This window comes from Hemitrygon akajei, chromosome 16, assembly GCF_048418815.1.
Source record: "Hemitrygon akajei chromosome 16, sHemAka1.3, whole genome shotgun sequence".
In the NCBI taxonomy this organism is placed as follows: domain Eukaryota; kingdom Metazoa; phylum Chordata; class Chondrichthyes; order Myliobatiformes; family Dasyatidae; genus Hemitrygon; species Hemitrygon akajei.
In genome coordinates, this window is record NC_133139.1 from 63,200,143 (window position 1) to 63,216,056 (window position 15,914).

The 15,914-nt window shown below is 42.1% G+C and overlaps 2 protein-coding genes across 2 annotated transcripts in view; one reads left to right on the forward strand and one right to left on the reverse strand.

Moving 5' to 3' along the window:
* The window catches only part of xab2 (XPA binding protein 2), a 78,993-nt gene that overhangs the window by 49,520 nt on the left and 13,559 nt on the right, over positions 1 to 15,914 (forward strand). The window contains exons 13-14 of the mRNA XM_073069026.1: positions 6,275 to 6,437; positions 9,683 to 9,873. Coding sequence (XP_072925127.1) covers positions 6,275 to 6,437; positions 9,683 to 9,873 — 354 coding nt within the window. The remainder of the gene's footprint in view (positions 1 to 6,274; positions 6,438 to 9,682; positions 9,874 to 15,914) is intronic.
* camsap3 (calmodulin regulated spectrin-associated protein family, member 3) overlaps positions 1 to 15,914 on the reverse strand; it is a 290,431-nt gene that overhangs the window by 7,824 nt on the left and 266,693 nt on the right. The gene's annotated exons all lie outside the window — the stretch shown is intronic.

Here is a 15,914-nt window from a genome sequence, read left to right on the forward strand (position 1 = left end):
TCCAATAGTTGCTGTAGAAACAACAATAAATTGCAGTCAGTTTTACAAGGCAAATCATCCAGATGTATTCAGGTCATGCAACTCAATGCAGACTTTGAATAACATCTAAATATACTGGCTCTTTGAGGTTATATTACAGTCTAGAGGTCACACCCTGCTAGCTGATACCTAGATTATTTTAGTGAATGGCTTCTTTCATGGGAAGTTCATTTATGCTTTTGGCTTGTGTTGTTGCTGGAACCAGCTTCCTATTTAGTCAGTTCTTTGTACTCAACCTGGTGGTGATGTACACTCACTGAGTGTATGTTCATGGTTCTCTGCTGCTGTAGCCCATCCACTTCAAGGTTTGTGTTGTGTGTTCAGAGATGCTCTTCTGCACACCACTGTTGTAACACATCATTATTTGAACTATTGTCACCTTCCTGTCAGCTTGAACCAGTTTGGTCAATCTCCTCTGACCTCTCTCACTGACAAGGCATCTTTACCCATAGAACTGCTGCTCACTGGATGGTTTTTGTTTTATCGTACCATTCCCTGTAAAATCTAGATCCGTGTTTCCCAATCTTATTTTTTTATATAGCCCAAGGACCCTCCTAAAACACTTTCATACTTGCCAACACTTCCCTAAAGCACCTTCATACTTGCCAATGTCTCTCTTAGACGCAATATACATACCGGCACCCCCATAGTGTGAAAGCATGTCTACCATATGCTAACATGAGAAAAATTATTCTGCTTTAGTATTTTATTTGTCTTTAAACCTAGCTTACACAGTTCCTGTGTACTCCCCCAAGAATCTTGAACGCCCCCTGACGACTTCTATTTCCCCTAATGCCCCCTTAAGACACATAACCACCCCATTTGGGAATTACTATTGCTAATAGCTACTGTGGGTGAAAATCCCAAGAGATCAGCAGTTTCTGAGATACTCAAACCACTTCACGTGGCACCAACAATCATTCTAAAATCAGTCATTTAGATCATGTTTCTTCCCCATTCTGATATTTATTCTGAACAACTGAACCTCTTGACCATGTCTGTATGCTTTTATGTATTGAGTTGCTGCCACATGATTGGCTGATTTGATATTTGCATAATAAGCAGGTGTATCTAATAAAATGGTCACTGAGTGTGAATTAGAAACATAGAAAATAGGTGCAGGAGTAGGCCATTCGGCCCTTCGAGCCTGCACCACCATTCAGTATGATCATGGCTGATCATCCAACTCAGAACCCTGTACCTGCTTTCTCTCCATACCCCCGATCCCTTTAGCCACAAGGGCCATATCTAACTTCCTCTTAAATATAGCCAATGAACCAGCCTCAACTGTTTCCTGTGGCAGAGAATTCCACAGATTCACCACTCTCTGTGTGAAGAAGTTTTTCCTCATCTCGGTCCTAAAAGGCTTCTCCTTTATCCTTAAACTGTGACCCCTCGTTCCGGACTTCCCCAACATTGAAAACAATCTTCCTGCATCTAGCCTGTCCAATCCCTTTAGAATTTTATATGTTTCAATAAGATCCCCCCTCAATCTTCTAAATTCTAGTGAGTATAAGCCTAGTCGATCCAGTCTTTCTTCATATGAAAGTCCTGCCATCCCAGGAATCAATCTGGTGAACCTTCTCTGTACTCCCTCTATGGCAAGAATGTCTTTCCTCAGATTAGGGGACCAAAATCAATTCACCGTCTAATCAATGGGCCATTTGTGCACTGCCACCTTCTCGCAATCAAAGTTCAAAATTTGAAGTAAATTTATTATCCATATATGTCACCAAATGCACCCCTGACATTCATTTTCTTTCAGATACAGGTTTCCCCCGCTATCTGAAGGTAGAGTATTCCTATGAAATGGTTCATAAGCCAGAATGTCATAAAGTGAATAAGCAATTACAATAGACAATGATGCAGGAGTAGGCCATTCGGCCCTTCTAGCCAGCACCACCATTCACTGTGATCATGGCTGATCATACACTATCAGTACCCTGTTCCTGTCCTCTTCCAATATCCCTTGACCCCGCTATCTATAAGAGCACTATCTAACTCTCTCTTGAATGCATCCAGAGACTTGGCCTCCACTGCCTTCTGGGGCAGAGCATTCCACATATCCACCACTCTCTGGGTGAAAAAGTTTTTCTGCATCTCAGTTCTAAATGGCCTACCCCTTATTCTTAAACTGTGGCCTCTAGTTCTGGACTCACCCATCAGCGGGAACATGCTTTCTGCTCCAGTGTGTCCAATCCCTTAATAATCTTATATGTTTCAATCAGATCCCCTCTCATCCTTCTAAATTCCAGTGTATACAAGCCCAGTTGCTCCAATCTTTCAACATATGACAGTCCCGCCATTCTGGGATTTAACCTTGTGAACCTACGCTGCACTCCCTCAATAGCAAGAATGTCCTTCCTCAAATTTGGAGACCAAAACTGCACACAATACTCCAGGTGGGGTCTCACCAGGGCCCTGTACAGCTGCAGAAGGACCTCTTTACTCCTATACTCAATTCCTCTTGTTATAAAAGCCAGCATGCCATTAGCTTTCTTCACTGCCTGCTGTACCTGCATGCTTGCTTTCATTGACTGATGTACAAGAACACCTAGATCTCGTTGTACTTCCCCTTTTCCTAACTTGACTCTATTTAGATAGTGTACACTGTTTACCATTTATTAATATGGGAAAAGTTTGAGAGCGTTCCCAAACCCAAAAAAAACCTACAAAATCATGCCAAATAACACATAAAACCTAAAAACACAGTAACGTAGAGTAAAAGCAGGAATTATATGATAAATACACAGCCCATATAAAGTAGAAATACTTTTCTGCAATCATTGCAGTACTGTCTAGCATAGCGAAAATCTCACTACATAGCGCTATTAGTGTAGCGGAAGCAGTCTCTCCAGTAACCTTTAAGCTATGAAGCCGCCAAATCATACCAAATAACACATAAAAATACACAGCCTATATAAAGTAGAAATAATGTATGTACAGTGTAGTTTCACTTACCGGAATCGGGAAGACAGCGAGCACACTGATGATGTGTTAGGCTGAGTCATCGGAGGTTGGGGTGCTCGGCAATTTTTTCCAGTAAATTGCAATTTCGTCACAGTTAAACACTTGCTTATACGAATAACCACCTTCTGTAATTATTTTCTTCAGTTCTGCCGGGAACTTTTCGGCAGCTTCAGTATCAGCTGAAGCATTCTCTCCAGTAAACTTTAAGCTATGAAGCTGCCGAAAATTTCCCAGCAGACTAAAAGAGACCACTTTGCTATGAGCAGAACCAATAGTAACATCAGCAGCTTTCAAGATTCTTTCTCTCTGCATGTAAATAGTGCAAATGGTGGACGCAGGCAAGTTCAATACGCGGACAATGTCCTTACTTCGTTGACCATGATTGAAATGCTTAATTACATCCAGCTTTACGCTAAGCCTTGTGAGCTCTCTTAGGCTTTTCCGCTACCTTAGGACGCATCTTGCTAACGGATGCACAAAATAAATCGAGATAAAGCACAGATGCTCACAGACACGTGTTTAGGCTATGACAGCTAGAATGCAGTTCCGGGGAGGTGCGCTGCCTTTTTTCATAAAAGCGAAAACTCTTTGGTTAGTGAAAACAGGTAACTAATGTAGAGTGAGGTGACGTAAAGCGAACGTTCGTAAAACAGGGACTGCTTGTAATCACAGTAAATGCAGGAAATACAATAGAATCATTGAAGGACCATGCTGGACAGGTCAGACAGCAACTAATGTGTAAAAAAACACAACTGTGCAAATGCAAAAAGAAAAAATGTTATAATGAATATTGAGAACATGAGATAGAGTCCTAGAAAGTGCGTCCATAGGTTATGGGAACAGTTCAGTGATGGGGTGAGTGAAGTTATCTCCTCTGGTTCAAGAGCCTGATGGTTTAGGGATAATAACTGTTCCTGAACACAAAATACTCTGCAGATGCTGGGGTCAAAGCAACACACACAACACGCTGGAGGAACTCAGCAGGTCAAGCAGCATCCGTGGAAACGAATAGTCAATGTTCCTGAACCTGGTGGTAATCAATCTGATGTGGTTCAAGTTGAAATGCTTCATACAAATAGTATTAGAATGCTTGAACACCCAGCATGACCTGTATGCCTAGCCCCCTGGGGAGTTTTCTCTCATATTCTAATCATTCACCTGATCTGGGTAATGCATCTTATTCAAAAGAGTGATTCCCTTAGTCCCATTCCCCCTCCTTTCTGTTCCCTATAGTTCTAGAGTCATAGAGTGTTTAGTGTGTATGTGTATATAAAATATATATACATTATTTTTGTGGGTTGCCTGTGTATGTACGTACACAAAAATAGTGAGGTAGTTTTCATGGGTTCATTATCCATTCAGAAATCTGATGGTAGACAGGAAGCAGCTGTTCCTAAGACAGTAAATGTGTGTCTTCAGGCTCCTGTCCTTCCTCTCTGATAGTAATGAGAAGAGGTGATGTCCTGGGTGGTATAACTGATGCCTTTTTTGAGGCATCAGCTTTTGAAGGTGACCTCAAGGATGGGAGGTGAGTGCCTGTGATGAAGTTGGCTGAGTTTACAACCCTTTGTAACTTTTTCTGATTTAGTGCAGTGACCCCTCAATACCAGATGGTTAGAATACTCTCCATGGTACATCTGTAGAAATTTGCTAAAGTCTTTGGTGACATACCAAATCTCTTCAAAATCATAATGAAATATAGTGTGTTTTCTTCATACTTCATCAGTCTGTTGAGCGCAGGATAGATCTTCAGGGATGTTGACACCCAGGAACATGAAACCTCAGTAACTTGTGGATACAGCCCAGTCCATTAGGAACAGTTACTACCCCTCAACCCAGCAGCTCTTCAACCAAAGGGGAATTTCAACTTCACTTGCCGCATCACTGAACTGTTCCTAAACCTATGGACTCATTTTCAAGGGCTTTTCATCTCATATCCTCAATCTTATTTATTTATTATTATTTATTTTCTTTTGTATTTGCACATTTTGTTGTCTCTTGCACACTGGTTGTCTGCCCTGTTGGTGCAATCTTTCATTGATTCTATAGTGGTTATTGAATTTATTGAGTATGCCTGCAAGAAAATGAATCTCGGTTGTATATGGTGACATGCATGTACTTTGATAATAAATTTACCTTGAACTTCAGATGGTTTTAAATGCTGCTAATATGCCCTGCCTCAACCACTATTTCTGGCAGCTCATTCCAAATAAGTACCACCCTCTTGAGAAGAAGCTGAGAAACTTACTCACTTGACTTGTCAATTCCTGTTAGATTATTTTGTCACTTAAGGGGCTAATTAGTTACTGTAAATTATCCATCAACAAATCTTTAGTGACATGGGAAAAAACAGGAGAACCCAGAGGACACCCATGGAGCATGAAACTCACACAAAACCACTCAAGGTAATGATCAAGCTGAGGTTATTAGGTTTGTGAGGCAGCAATGCTAAATGCTTTGCCCACGTAATGGAAAGTGAAGGTGGAGATAAATGGGTAATCACTGAATAATTAGGATCCTTTTCACCCAGCGAATGGTTGTAATCTGCAGCCATAAACTGGCATGAGGTAACTAAAAGTAGATTAGCTTTATTTGTCACACATTCCGAAACTTCCAGTGAAATGCACCACTGACTACCACAGTCCGACGATGTGCTGGGGTAGCCTGCAAGTGTCGCTATGTTTCCAGCATCAACATAACATACCTTAGCCTGTTCATTTTTGGAATGTGGGAAGAAACTGGAGCTCTTGGAGCTACATGGTCATGGAGAAAGCTTGCAGACAGTAGCAGAATTGAACCCAGGTCACTGGTGCTGCAAAATTGTTACATTGACCGCTACGCCACCCTACTGTCCAGAGTTCTCCTCGCATCCTTGTCGGTCTTGCTTTCTGGATCATTCAGCACTTCGCATGTTTGCTGAGCATTTTATGTTATTCTCTGTTTCAGCTAAATGCTGAACTTTGGTGGGTTTGCCTCTAGGGGCAGAAGACAATGGGTCTGACCCTGGAATGACCTAGAGGGCTGACAATGTCCACTAGGTTGTTGGAAAGATAGGGTACAGAAAGACTTTTCTAATTAGCTAACCCTTCAGCTGACTAAGGTAGTTCATCTGCTAAATCAACTAAGATCAATTACCTCAGTACAGAACAGGAACTAAACCTAAAACACAATTGGTTTTTCTGACTAAGTTGTGCAAAGTTCATCAAATAAGCCAGCAGGTTGGAAGAGTTGGTTGGATTTAATTAATTGTGTTTTGTTCTTGCAGGCTTACGAACGAGGGATCGCCCTGTTTAAATGGCCCAACGTGTATGATATTTGGAACACTTACCTAACCAAGTTCATTGATCGGTATGGTGGGAAGAAACTCGAGAGGGCACGGGACCTGTTTGAGCAGGCTCTGGATGGATGTCCACCAAAGTTTGCAAAAAGTCAGTGCTTTAAATACTGTTTTTTAATTGTAGGTGAAACTCCACTGTTGGTTAAAGCTCTGCCAAATGATATAACTCCATTTACAGTGAGTGATGCAAGCCTACAGTTTCCAGAAGTTAGCAATTAAATGTTATTTATCTTTGCCTATAGGTTTTACTACACTACACCTGACAGATTTTTTTTTTGATGTGACTATCTTGTGTTTCAGTCAGACTTCCTTGGGCATTTTCCATGGCGTACATTGGCTTTTAATTGTAAGAAGTGTGGGTTGATATTTAGGTTTGGTTTATTATGTTGTGATCCCTTTTTTCTCCTGTATAGTGACATTTTCTCTGTTCCCAAGAAGCAGAAATGTTTAGATTTCAGTAAAGTGGATAAAAAAAATGTGCATGTCCCATGCTGTTCATTTTTTAAGCTTTGATGTGACTTCACCAGGAAGTGGTGTGTATATATCTTCCTCAGTGACTCTGGCTTGATTCAGACCATGGGTGCTTTGTGTGTGGAGTTTCTATGATGGGATCATTTGCCCAGGTGCTCCTGTTTCCCCTGACATGGCAAAGGCATGATGGCTGTTTAATTAATTGGTGTCTGTTGTATGGTTGAGTGGTAGAAGAATTGGAATGGGGAGAAATAGACAAAGTTGTCGTCGATCTGAGAGGAAAGCCGAGATCACAGCAGATACATGTTTGATGGTTAGCACAGATGTGATGGGCCAAAGGATCTGCTTCCATGGTGTGTGGCTTTATGACACATTGTGCCTTTCAGAAGGATGAGGGGGCCCATTGGAACCCACCAAAAACTGAAAGACCCAGATAGAGTGGCTGTGGAGAGGTTGTAGGAGAATCTGGGGTGTAAGGGCAGAGCTTTAGAATAAAGGCTCTGTTCATCTTTAGAACAGAGGTGAGGAAGAATTCCTTCGGCCTCAGGTGGTGAACCTATGGATGTTTTTGCCACAGAGAGCAGCGGAGGCCAAGGCATTGGGTATATTTAAGGCAGATTGATAGGTTCTTGATTAGTAAGGGTGTTAAAGGGATAAAGAGAGAAAGCAGGAGAATGCAGTTGAATAAAGCATCTGCCATGATTGAATGATGGAGCAGCCTTGATAGCTGAGTAGCGTAATTCTACTCGTATCTTATAGTTCTATGAGAAAGGTAAGTTGACCCACCCTCCAGGAACTAATCTTTTACTCTGGAAGTGCTAAGTGGACCCTTGTCCCTGAACCTCCATTCAACAATGTCACTGATATGGATAGTGGAGTGGCTGACAGACAGGAGGCAGCATGTGGAATAAAGGGGCCTTTTCTGGTTAGCTGCTGGTGACTAGTGGTGTTCTGCAGGGGTCAATACTGGGACTGCTACTTTTCACATTGTTTGTCATTGATTTAGATAATGGAATTGATGGCCCTGTGACAAAATTTGCAGATGATACGAAGATAAGTATAGGGGTAGGTAGTGCTGAGGAAGCGATGTGATTGCAGCAGGGCCTGGACAAATTGGAAGAATGGGCAAAAAAGTGGCAGATGGAATACAGTGTTGGGAAATATATGATACTGCCTTTTGGTAAAAAGATCAATAATGTGGATGATTATCTAAATGGGGAGAAGGTTCAAACATCAGAGACAGAGGGACTTAGGAAACTTCATGCAAGACTCCCGGAAGGTTGTTTTACAGGCTGAGTCTGGTAAAGAAGGCAAATGCAATGTTGGCATTTATTTCAAGGGCAATAGAATATAAAACCAGGGAGATAATGCTGAGCCTTTGTAAGGCGCTAGTCAGGCCGCACTTGGAGTGTTGTCTACAGTTTTGGGCCCCGTATCTCAGAAAGGATATGTTGTCTTTGGAGAGAGTCCAGAGGAGGTTTACGAGGATGATTTGGAGAATGAAGGGGTTAACATATGAGGCGTGTTTGGCAGCTTTGGATCTGTAATCACTGGAATTTAGAAGAGTGCGGAGGGATCTCAGTGAAACCTACCAAATATTGAAAGGACTAGATAAGGTGGATGTGGAAAGGATGTTTCCAGTGGTGAGGGTATCCAGAACTAGAGGACACAGCCTCAGAATTGATGGGCAACCCTTTAAAACAGAGATAAAGAGATTTTTTTTATCTGGAGGGTAGTAATTCTGTGGAATGCTCTGCCACAGACTGTGGTGGAGACCAAGTCTGTGGGTATATTTAAGTTGGAAGTTGATTGTTTCCTGATTGGTCAGGGCATCAAAGGATATGGCAAGAAGGCAAGTGTATGGGATTGAGTGGGATCCGGGATCAGCCATGATGTAATGACGGAGCAGACTCGATGGGCTGAATAGCCTAAATCTGCTCCTATGTCTTATGGCTTCTCTGATCTTTCAGCAATAATTTTCCTAGATCCACTGTGTAAGGTCACTTATTTGGTCCAGAAAGATGAAATAATAACAAGCCCTATTAATTTCTGACCTACAGATGGAGGCCAATCCAAAAAATAGTATGAAGTGATAACACTTTAGAAGGTTGAAATTGAATACAGGGTTAATGGCAGGTTTCCTAGCAGTGTGGAGGAATAGAAGGATCTTGGGGTCCAAGTTCATAGATCCCGTAGAGTTGCAGCACAAGCTGTTAAGATAGTTCAGAAGATGTATGTTCTGGTCTCCTTGCTTAGTTGGGAGATTGAATTCAAGCAGTAATGTTGCAGCTGTATAAAACCAGTTAAATCACACTTGGAGTATTGTTCAATCCTGGTTGCCTCATTACACAATAACTTTTGAGAGGCTGCAGAGGAGATTTACTACGATGATGCCTGGATTAGAGAACATATTTTATGAAGATAGGTTGAGTGAGCTTAGAATTTTCTCTTGAATGATGGCGAATGAAAGATAACTTGATAGAAGTGTATAAGATCACAAGAAATAATAATAGAGTGGACAGCTAATTCCTTTTTCCCAGAGTGAAAATGGCTGATGCCAGAGGGTATAATTTTAAGATGTTGAAAGTAACGGGGGAATGTTGGAGTATGTTTTTACATAGTGGCGGGTATGTGGAACACCCTGCTGGGGGTGGTTTTAGAGGCAGGTACGTTAGGGCCATTTAAGAGACTCTTAGATCGGCAAATGGATGAGAGAATAATGGAGGGCTATGTGAGAGGGAAGAGTTAGATTGATGTTAAGTAGGTTGAAAGGTCTGTGGAACATTGTGGGCTGAAGGCCTGTAATGCGCTGTACTGCTCTGTGTTCTGTGTACTATTATTTGGCTTCAATCTTGTGTCTTGCAGCTCTCTACCTGTTGTATGCCAGGCTGGAGGAAGAGTACGGGTTAGCCCGACACGCCATGGCTGTGTACGAGCGAGCAACTAAGGCAGTGGAGCTGTTGCAGCAATACGAGATGTACAACATTTACATTAAAAGAGCAGCTGAAATTTACGGAGTTACTCACACACGGGGCATTTATGAGAAGGCAATTGAGGTACAGCAAGCTTCCAATTAAGTTTCCTCATTTATTTTGAGAGGATTTGCAGTCTTGATCCTATCACACAGTCAAATGTCTGTTCTCTGCTTTGGTTCTTGAACTGCTACAAGAAGCTTGAGTTGAAACAGAACTCCTAATTTAGTGTCACAGATATGGAAGAGTATGTGAAGTCCTCCAGAACTCACTGGAGTTCTCCAGATAGAGCACTCTGGAAGTATTTCTTGCTGAAACCTTAATAACTGATTTGTACAGAATGTGCAGCATAGTGGAACTATGTGGAGAGCTTACAATGGTTTAGATTAGAACTAGGAATTAAGTTTTATTCCAAATGCTAAATAAGTTCGTCTTTGTATCAAAGATGAGTTGGCCCCGGAGAAGGTCCTTTGGTTGTTCACAAGAATTCTCACTGGAATGAAAGTCTTAAGCTATGAGGAATTTGTTGTCTGTGGGCCTGTACTCGATGGAGGTCTGAACAGTAGGTTGGGCTGTGACACCAACCAGATACTGAAAGCCCTGGATAGAATGGACATGGAGAGGATGTATCCATCAGTAGGAGAATCTAGGATCCGAGGCACAGCCTCAGAATCATCCCTTTAGAACAGAGATGAGGAGGAATTTTTTTAGCCAGAGGGTGGTGAATCTGTGGATTTGTTGCTGCATATTGCTGTGGAAGCCAAGACATTGGGTGTTTAAGACAAAAATTAATAGGTTCTTGATTGGTAAGGAGATTAAGGGTTGCAGGGAAAAGATGTGAGAGTTTTTTTTAAATCAGTAATGATTGATTTGTGAAGCAGACTCAATGAACCAAATGGCCTTGTTCTTCTCCCATACCGTATGGCCTGATCATATGCTTGGCAAAGGGAAACAGTTTTGGGGAGCAATGGGACATCTGGTAGTGTAGTGGTAGTGTGACGCTATTACAACTTGGGACTTCAGAGTACAACTCCGACACCATCTGTAAGAAGTTTGTACGTTTTCCCCATGAACTGTGTGGATTTCCTCTGGGTACTCCAATTTCCTCTCTCAGTTCAAAGATATACTAGGAGGTAGGTGAATTGGTCATTGAACATTGACCTGTGATTAGGCTAGGGTTAAGTAAGTGTGATGCTGGGCAGTGCAGCTTTTTGGGCCAAAAGAGCCTTTTCTACACTGTATGTCAAAATAACTAAATAAAATCTGGCTGTTGCAAGCAGAAAGCCCTGAACTCACTTGCGCCTCCTTTGATATTTGAAACACAATTCTGCTTAAACCTTATCATCACATGTTCCGTCCATTCTAACCCTTGGTATTGTGTACCCGACTTTCCACTGGTGCAAAGTTTAGTGTCGTGTACATAGTTTATTGTCATCTACACATGTACGTGCATACACAGGTGCAGTGAAAAGCTACCTGCAGCAGTATCACAGGCAAAGCATCACATAAGCAGCGTTCACAAGAAAAACAAGCAGAAATTATATGTTAGTTTTATAATAAAGTACGCAATTTCAGAATTGTTTAATGTCACTTCATGTACGCAAGTGTTAAGGAAGATGAAATAATTGTCACTCTGAATCCAATGCAGCACAAAAAAAGGTGAAGAACACAATAACAATAAACACAATAGATATAAATTAGTAAGATAGGTTATATACCTAGATAGAATTCCATAAAGGGACACTAGGTTGTACATAAGGTTACCGACAAGAAATAATAAAGTAATGGTGGAATTAGTGAGCGGTGGTGGTGTTGAGCCTTACTGCTTGGGGAAAGTAATTCATTTTGAGTCTCCTCTATCCATGGCCTCCTCTACTGTCCATTCCCATTCTGATACGTCTATCCATGGCTTCCTCTACTGTCAAAATGAATCCAAACTCAGGTTGGAGGAACAACACCTTATATACCGGCTGGGTAGCCTCCAACCTGATGGCATGAACATTAACTTCTCTAACTTCCGTTAATGCCCCTCCTCCCCTTCTTACCCCATCCCTGACATATTTAGTTGTTTACCTGTTCTCCATCTCCCTCTGGTGCTCCTCCCCCCTCCTTTCTTTCTCCTGAGGCCTCCCGTCCCATGATCCTTTCCCTTCTCCAGCTCTGTATCACTTTCGCCAATCACCTTTCCAGCTCTTAGCTTCATCCCACCCCCTCCGGTCTTCTCCTATCATTTCACATTTCCCCCTCCCCTCCACTACTTTCAAATCTCTTACTGTCTTTCCTTTCAGTTAGTCCTGACGAAGGGTCTCGGCCCGAAACGTCAACAGTACTTCTCCTATAGATGCTGCCTGGCCTGCTGTGTTCCACCAGCATTTTGTGTGTGTTGTTGTTTGATTTTGAGTCTGGTGTGGATGCAACTGAGCCTCCTGATGGAAGTTGGACAAACAGTCTGTGAGCAGGGTGTATGAGATCTTTATCATGTTACTGGTCCTCTTCCGGCATTTCTGTTTATATGTCCGTGATGGTGGGTAGGCTGGTGCCAGTGATACGTTGGGCAGTTTTGGATATCCGTCACAGTCTTCCTCTCCACCACAGTGCATTTTCCACATGAGATAGTGAATCAACATGTCAGCTTTCTACTGCAGATTTGCAGTATGGACATGCAAAGCCTAGCTCTCTTCATCCTCCTCAGAAAGTGGAGACATTAGTGAGCTTTCCTGACTGTGTAGGATGTGTTCTGTGACCATGAGAGGTTGTGTAAGATTTGCACTAGCAGGAGTTTGAAACTGCTTGCAGTTTTCACTGCTGTGCTGCAGATGTAAAGTGGAGTGTAACTGGTATGAGTTCTGCTGAAGTTGATAACCTTTTCCTTTGTCCTGCTAAGGAAGAGGTTATTTGCCTTGCACCAGGCCTCGAGCTCTCCTACCTCCTCTCTGTAGGCCACCTCATCATTATTGGTGATGAACCCCACCATGGTCGTGTTATCGGCGAAATTAGAAATGCAATTGCTTAGGTGTTCAGCTGAGCGAATTGTTCAACAATAGGCTCAGCATATAGCCCTGGGGGGCACCCGTGTTGAGTATGATGGGGAAGAAGGAGCTGTCATGCATCCTGACTATCTGAGGTCTATTGGTTAGGAAGTCCAACAAGCAGCTGCTCAGTGGTGCATAAATATGTCCTAAAATGTGAGCAGATCTTCATGGAAGTACTAAAACTAGATAGAGAACCCAATTAAATAAATAACACAAAAAAAACTTTATACTTGTTCATTTATTTATTGAGAAAAATGATCCAATATTACATGCATTTGTTGGAAAAAGTATGTGAACCTTTGCTTTCAGTAACTGGCGTGACCCCCTTGGACAGCAATAACTTCAACCACATGTTGATCAGTACTGCACGTTGGCTTGGAGGAATTTTGCGCCATTCCTCTATACAAAGCTGCTTCAACTCTGGGATGTTGGTGGGCTTCCTTGCATGAGCTGCTTGTTTCAGCTGCTTCCGCAACATTTCAATAGGATTAAGGTCAGGACTTCGACTTGGCCATTCCAAAACACAATTTCTCTTCTTTTTAAACCATTCTGTTGTTGATTTTCTCTTGACTTTTGGATCATTGTCTTGTTATATTATCCAACTTCTATGGAGTTTCAGCTGACGAACCACTATCCTAACATTTTCCTGTAAAATGTCTTGATACAATTTTGAATTCATTGTTCCCTCAATGATTGCAAGCTGTTCAGTCTCCGAGGCAGCAAAACAGCCCCACACCATGATGCTCCTTTCACCATGCTTCACAGTTGGGATGAGGTTTTGGTGTTGATATGCAGTGCCCTTTGTCCTCCAAACATAGCAATGTGCATTTCTGCCAAAAATTTGAACTTTTGTCCCAGAAGCGTTCTAAGCCATCCAAGTGGTCTTTTGCACACTTGAGATGTGCAACAATGTTTTTATTTATTTGGAGAACAGTGGCTTCCTCTGTGGTGTCCTTACATGAACACCTTTTTTGTTCGGTGTTTTTCTTATAGTGGACACATGAACAGAGATGTTAGCAAGTTCTGGAGATTTTTGCAGGTCTTTTGCTGTTATCCTTGGTATCTTTTTCACCTCCTTCAGCATTCCACTTGTGCTCTTGGTGTGATCTTTGCAGGATGCCTGCTCCTAGGGAGAGTAGCAACTGAGTTTCCTCCATTTGTACACAATTTCTTTTACATTTGACTGATGAACACACAGGTCTTTAGAAATGCTTTTGTAGACTTTTCCAGCTTCATGCATCTCTACAATTCTTCTAAGGCCCTCTGAAAGTTTTGATCGATGCATGGTCCAATCTCATCTCACTGATTGGAACACCTGATTCCAAATAGCTTTTGTAGAAGGAATCACCCCAAAAGTTCACATACTTTTTCCAACAAATATGTGTAATATTGGATCATTTTCCTCAACAAATAAATGAACAAGTATAATGTTTTTTGTGTTATTATTTGATTGGGTTCTCTTTATCTAGTTTTTGGACTTCCGTGAAGATCTGATCACATTTTATGCAGAAATAGAGAAAATTTCACAGGGTTCACAAATTTTCTAGCACCACTGTAGACCAAGGATTAGGAGTTTGTTCACCAAGGTCTGTGGGACAATAATGCTGAATGTCGAAGTGAAATCCAGAAACAGCATTTTGATATAAGTGGCCTTGTTTTTCAGGTGTGTCAGGGCCAGGTGCATGACAGATGCTATGGCATCTGTCGTAGAGTGGTTTTGTTGATTGGTATATTGGTGAGTATCCAATGGACAGGAATGGTGTCTTTGATATGTGCCATTCATTATCAGCTGTTTTAAGCACTTTCTGATGATTGGCATCAGTACCACAGTGCAGTAGTCATTTCGTTGTGAATGTGTGGAGTCCTTTGGTACAGGGATTTTGGTGGCTGATTTGACGCATGTGGGGACAGCAGCCTGGGTAAGTGAGGTGTTGAAGAAGTCAGTGAATTGGCAAGCACACTCACTGAGTACTCAGCCTGGAATATTGTCTGGGTCGGCTGCTTTATGGGTATTCGCTCTCTGCAGAGTCCTTCTCATGTCTGCTGCTGTTACAGTGACCTGGTAGGGGGTGTAGCTTTTGTGGCTGGTGTTGTGTTGCATGCTGCAAAGTATGCATAAAAGTTGTTTGTTGCTTCAGGGAGAGAGGCATCACTGGTACATCGATGATGTTTTTCTTTGCGTAGTCCATAAGGCCTTTCATGCCCAGCCACGTGCGCCAGGGATCATTATCAGAGAAGCGATCTTCAATTTTTTGTGCATGGGTGTCCTTTGCTGTCTTGATCCTAAGGTTTCTCGTGACTGCTTTGAAAGCTATTCTGTCAATGAATTTGAAAGCAGCATCCTGAGCTTTTAGGGAGTGCAATTCCGTGTTCAGCCAAGGTTTCTGGTTCTGGGCCGTGAGATGACCATTCTTGAGGTAGCAATGTCATTATGCATTTACTGAGGCATATTCCTCAAGGTCTGTGTCTTCTCTTTTTGTGGTGGCCACCTTGAACATCTGCCAGTTGGTCCTTTTAAAACAGACCTGGAACACAGTGATTACTTCATTAGGCCATGGAATGATGATCCTTTTGACTGGTTTCTCTATTTTCAGCAACAGTCAGTATGCTGGGGTTAACGTTATGGAGATGTGGTCAGAGAAACCTAGACGAGGGTGCGGGAAGCCTTTATAAGTACCCCTTCTGTTTATATAAACATTGTTTTCAAACAGAAAGAAGTTTTTAAAGAAAAAACATTAAAGATTAGCTTTTATTTGTCACGTCTGTATTAAAACATACAGTGGAATCTGTTGTTCTGCATCTAATCAAAACAGCGAGGATTGTGATGGGGTAGCCTGCAAGTATCACCACAGTTCTGGTGCCAACCTACTATGCCCAGAACTCACTAACTCCAACTGTAAGGCTTTGAAATGTGAGAGGAAACCAGAGCTCCCAGTGGAAACCCATGCAGTCACGGGAAGAACGTACGGACTTCTTACAGACAGCAGTAGGAATTGAATGGCAACTGGTGATCATTGGCACTATAATAGCATTACACTAACCACTACTCTACCGAGCCACCCTAAAATCCATTTTTAGTAGCAAGTGGTCATA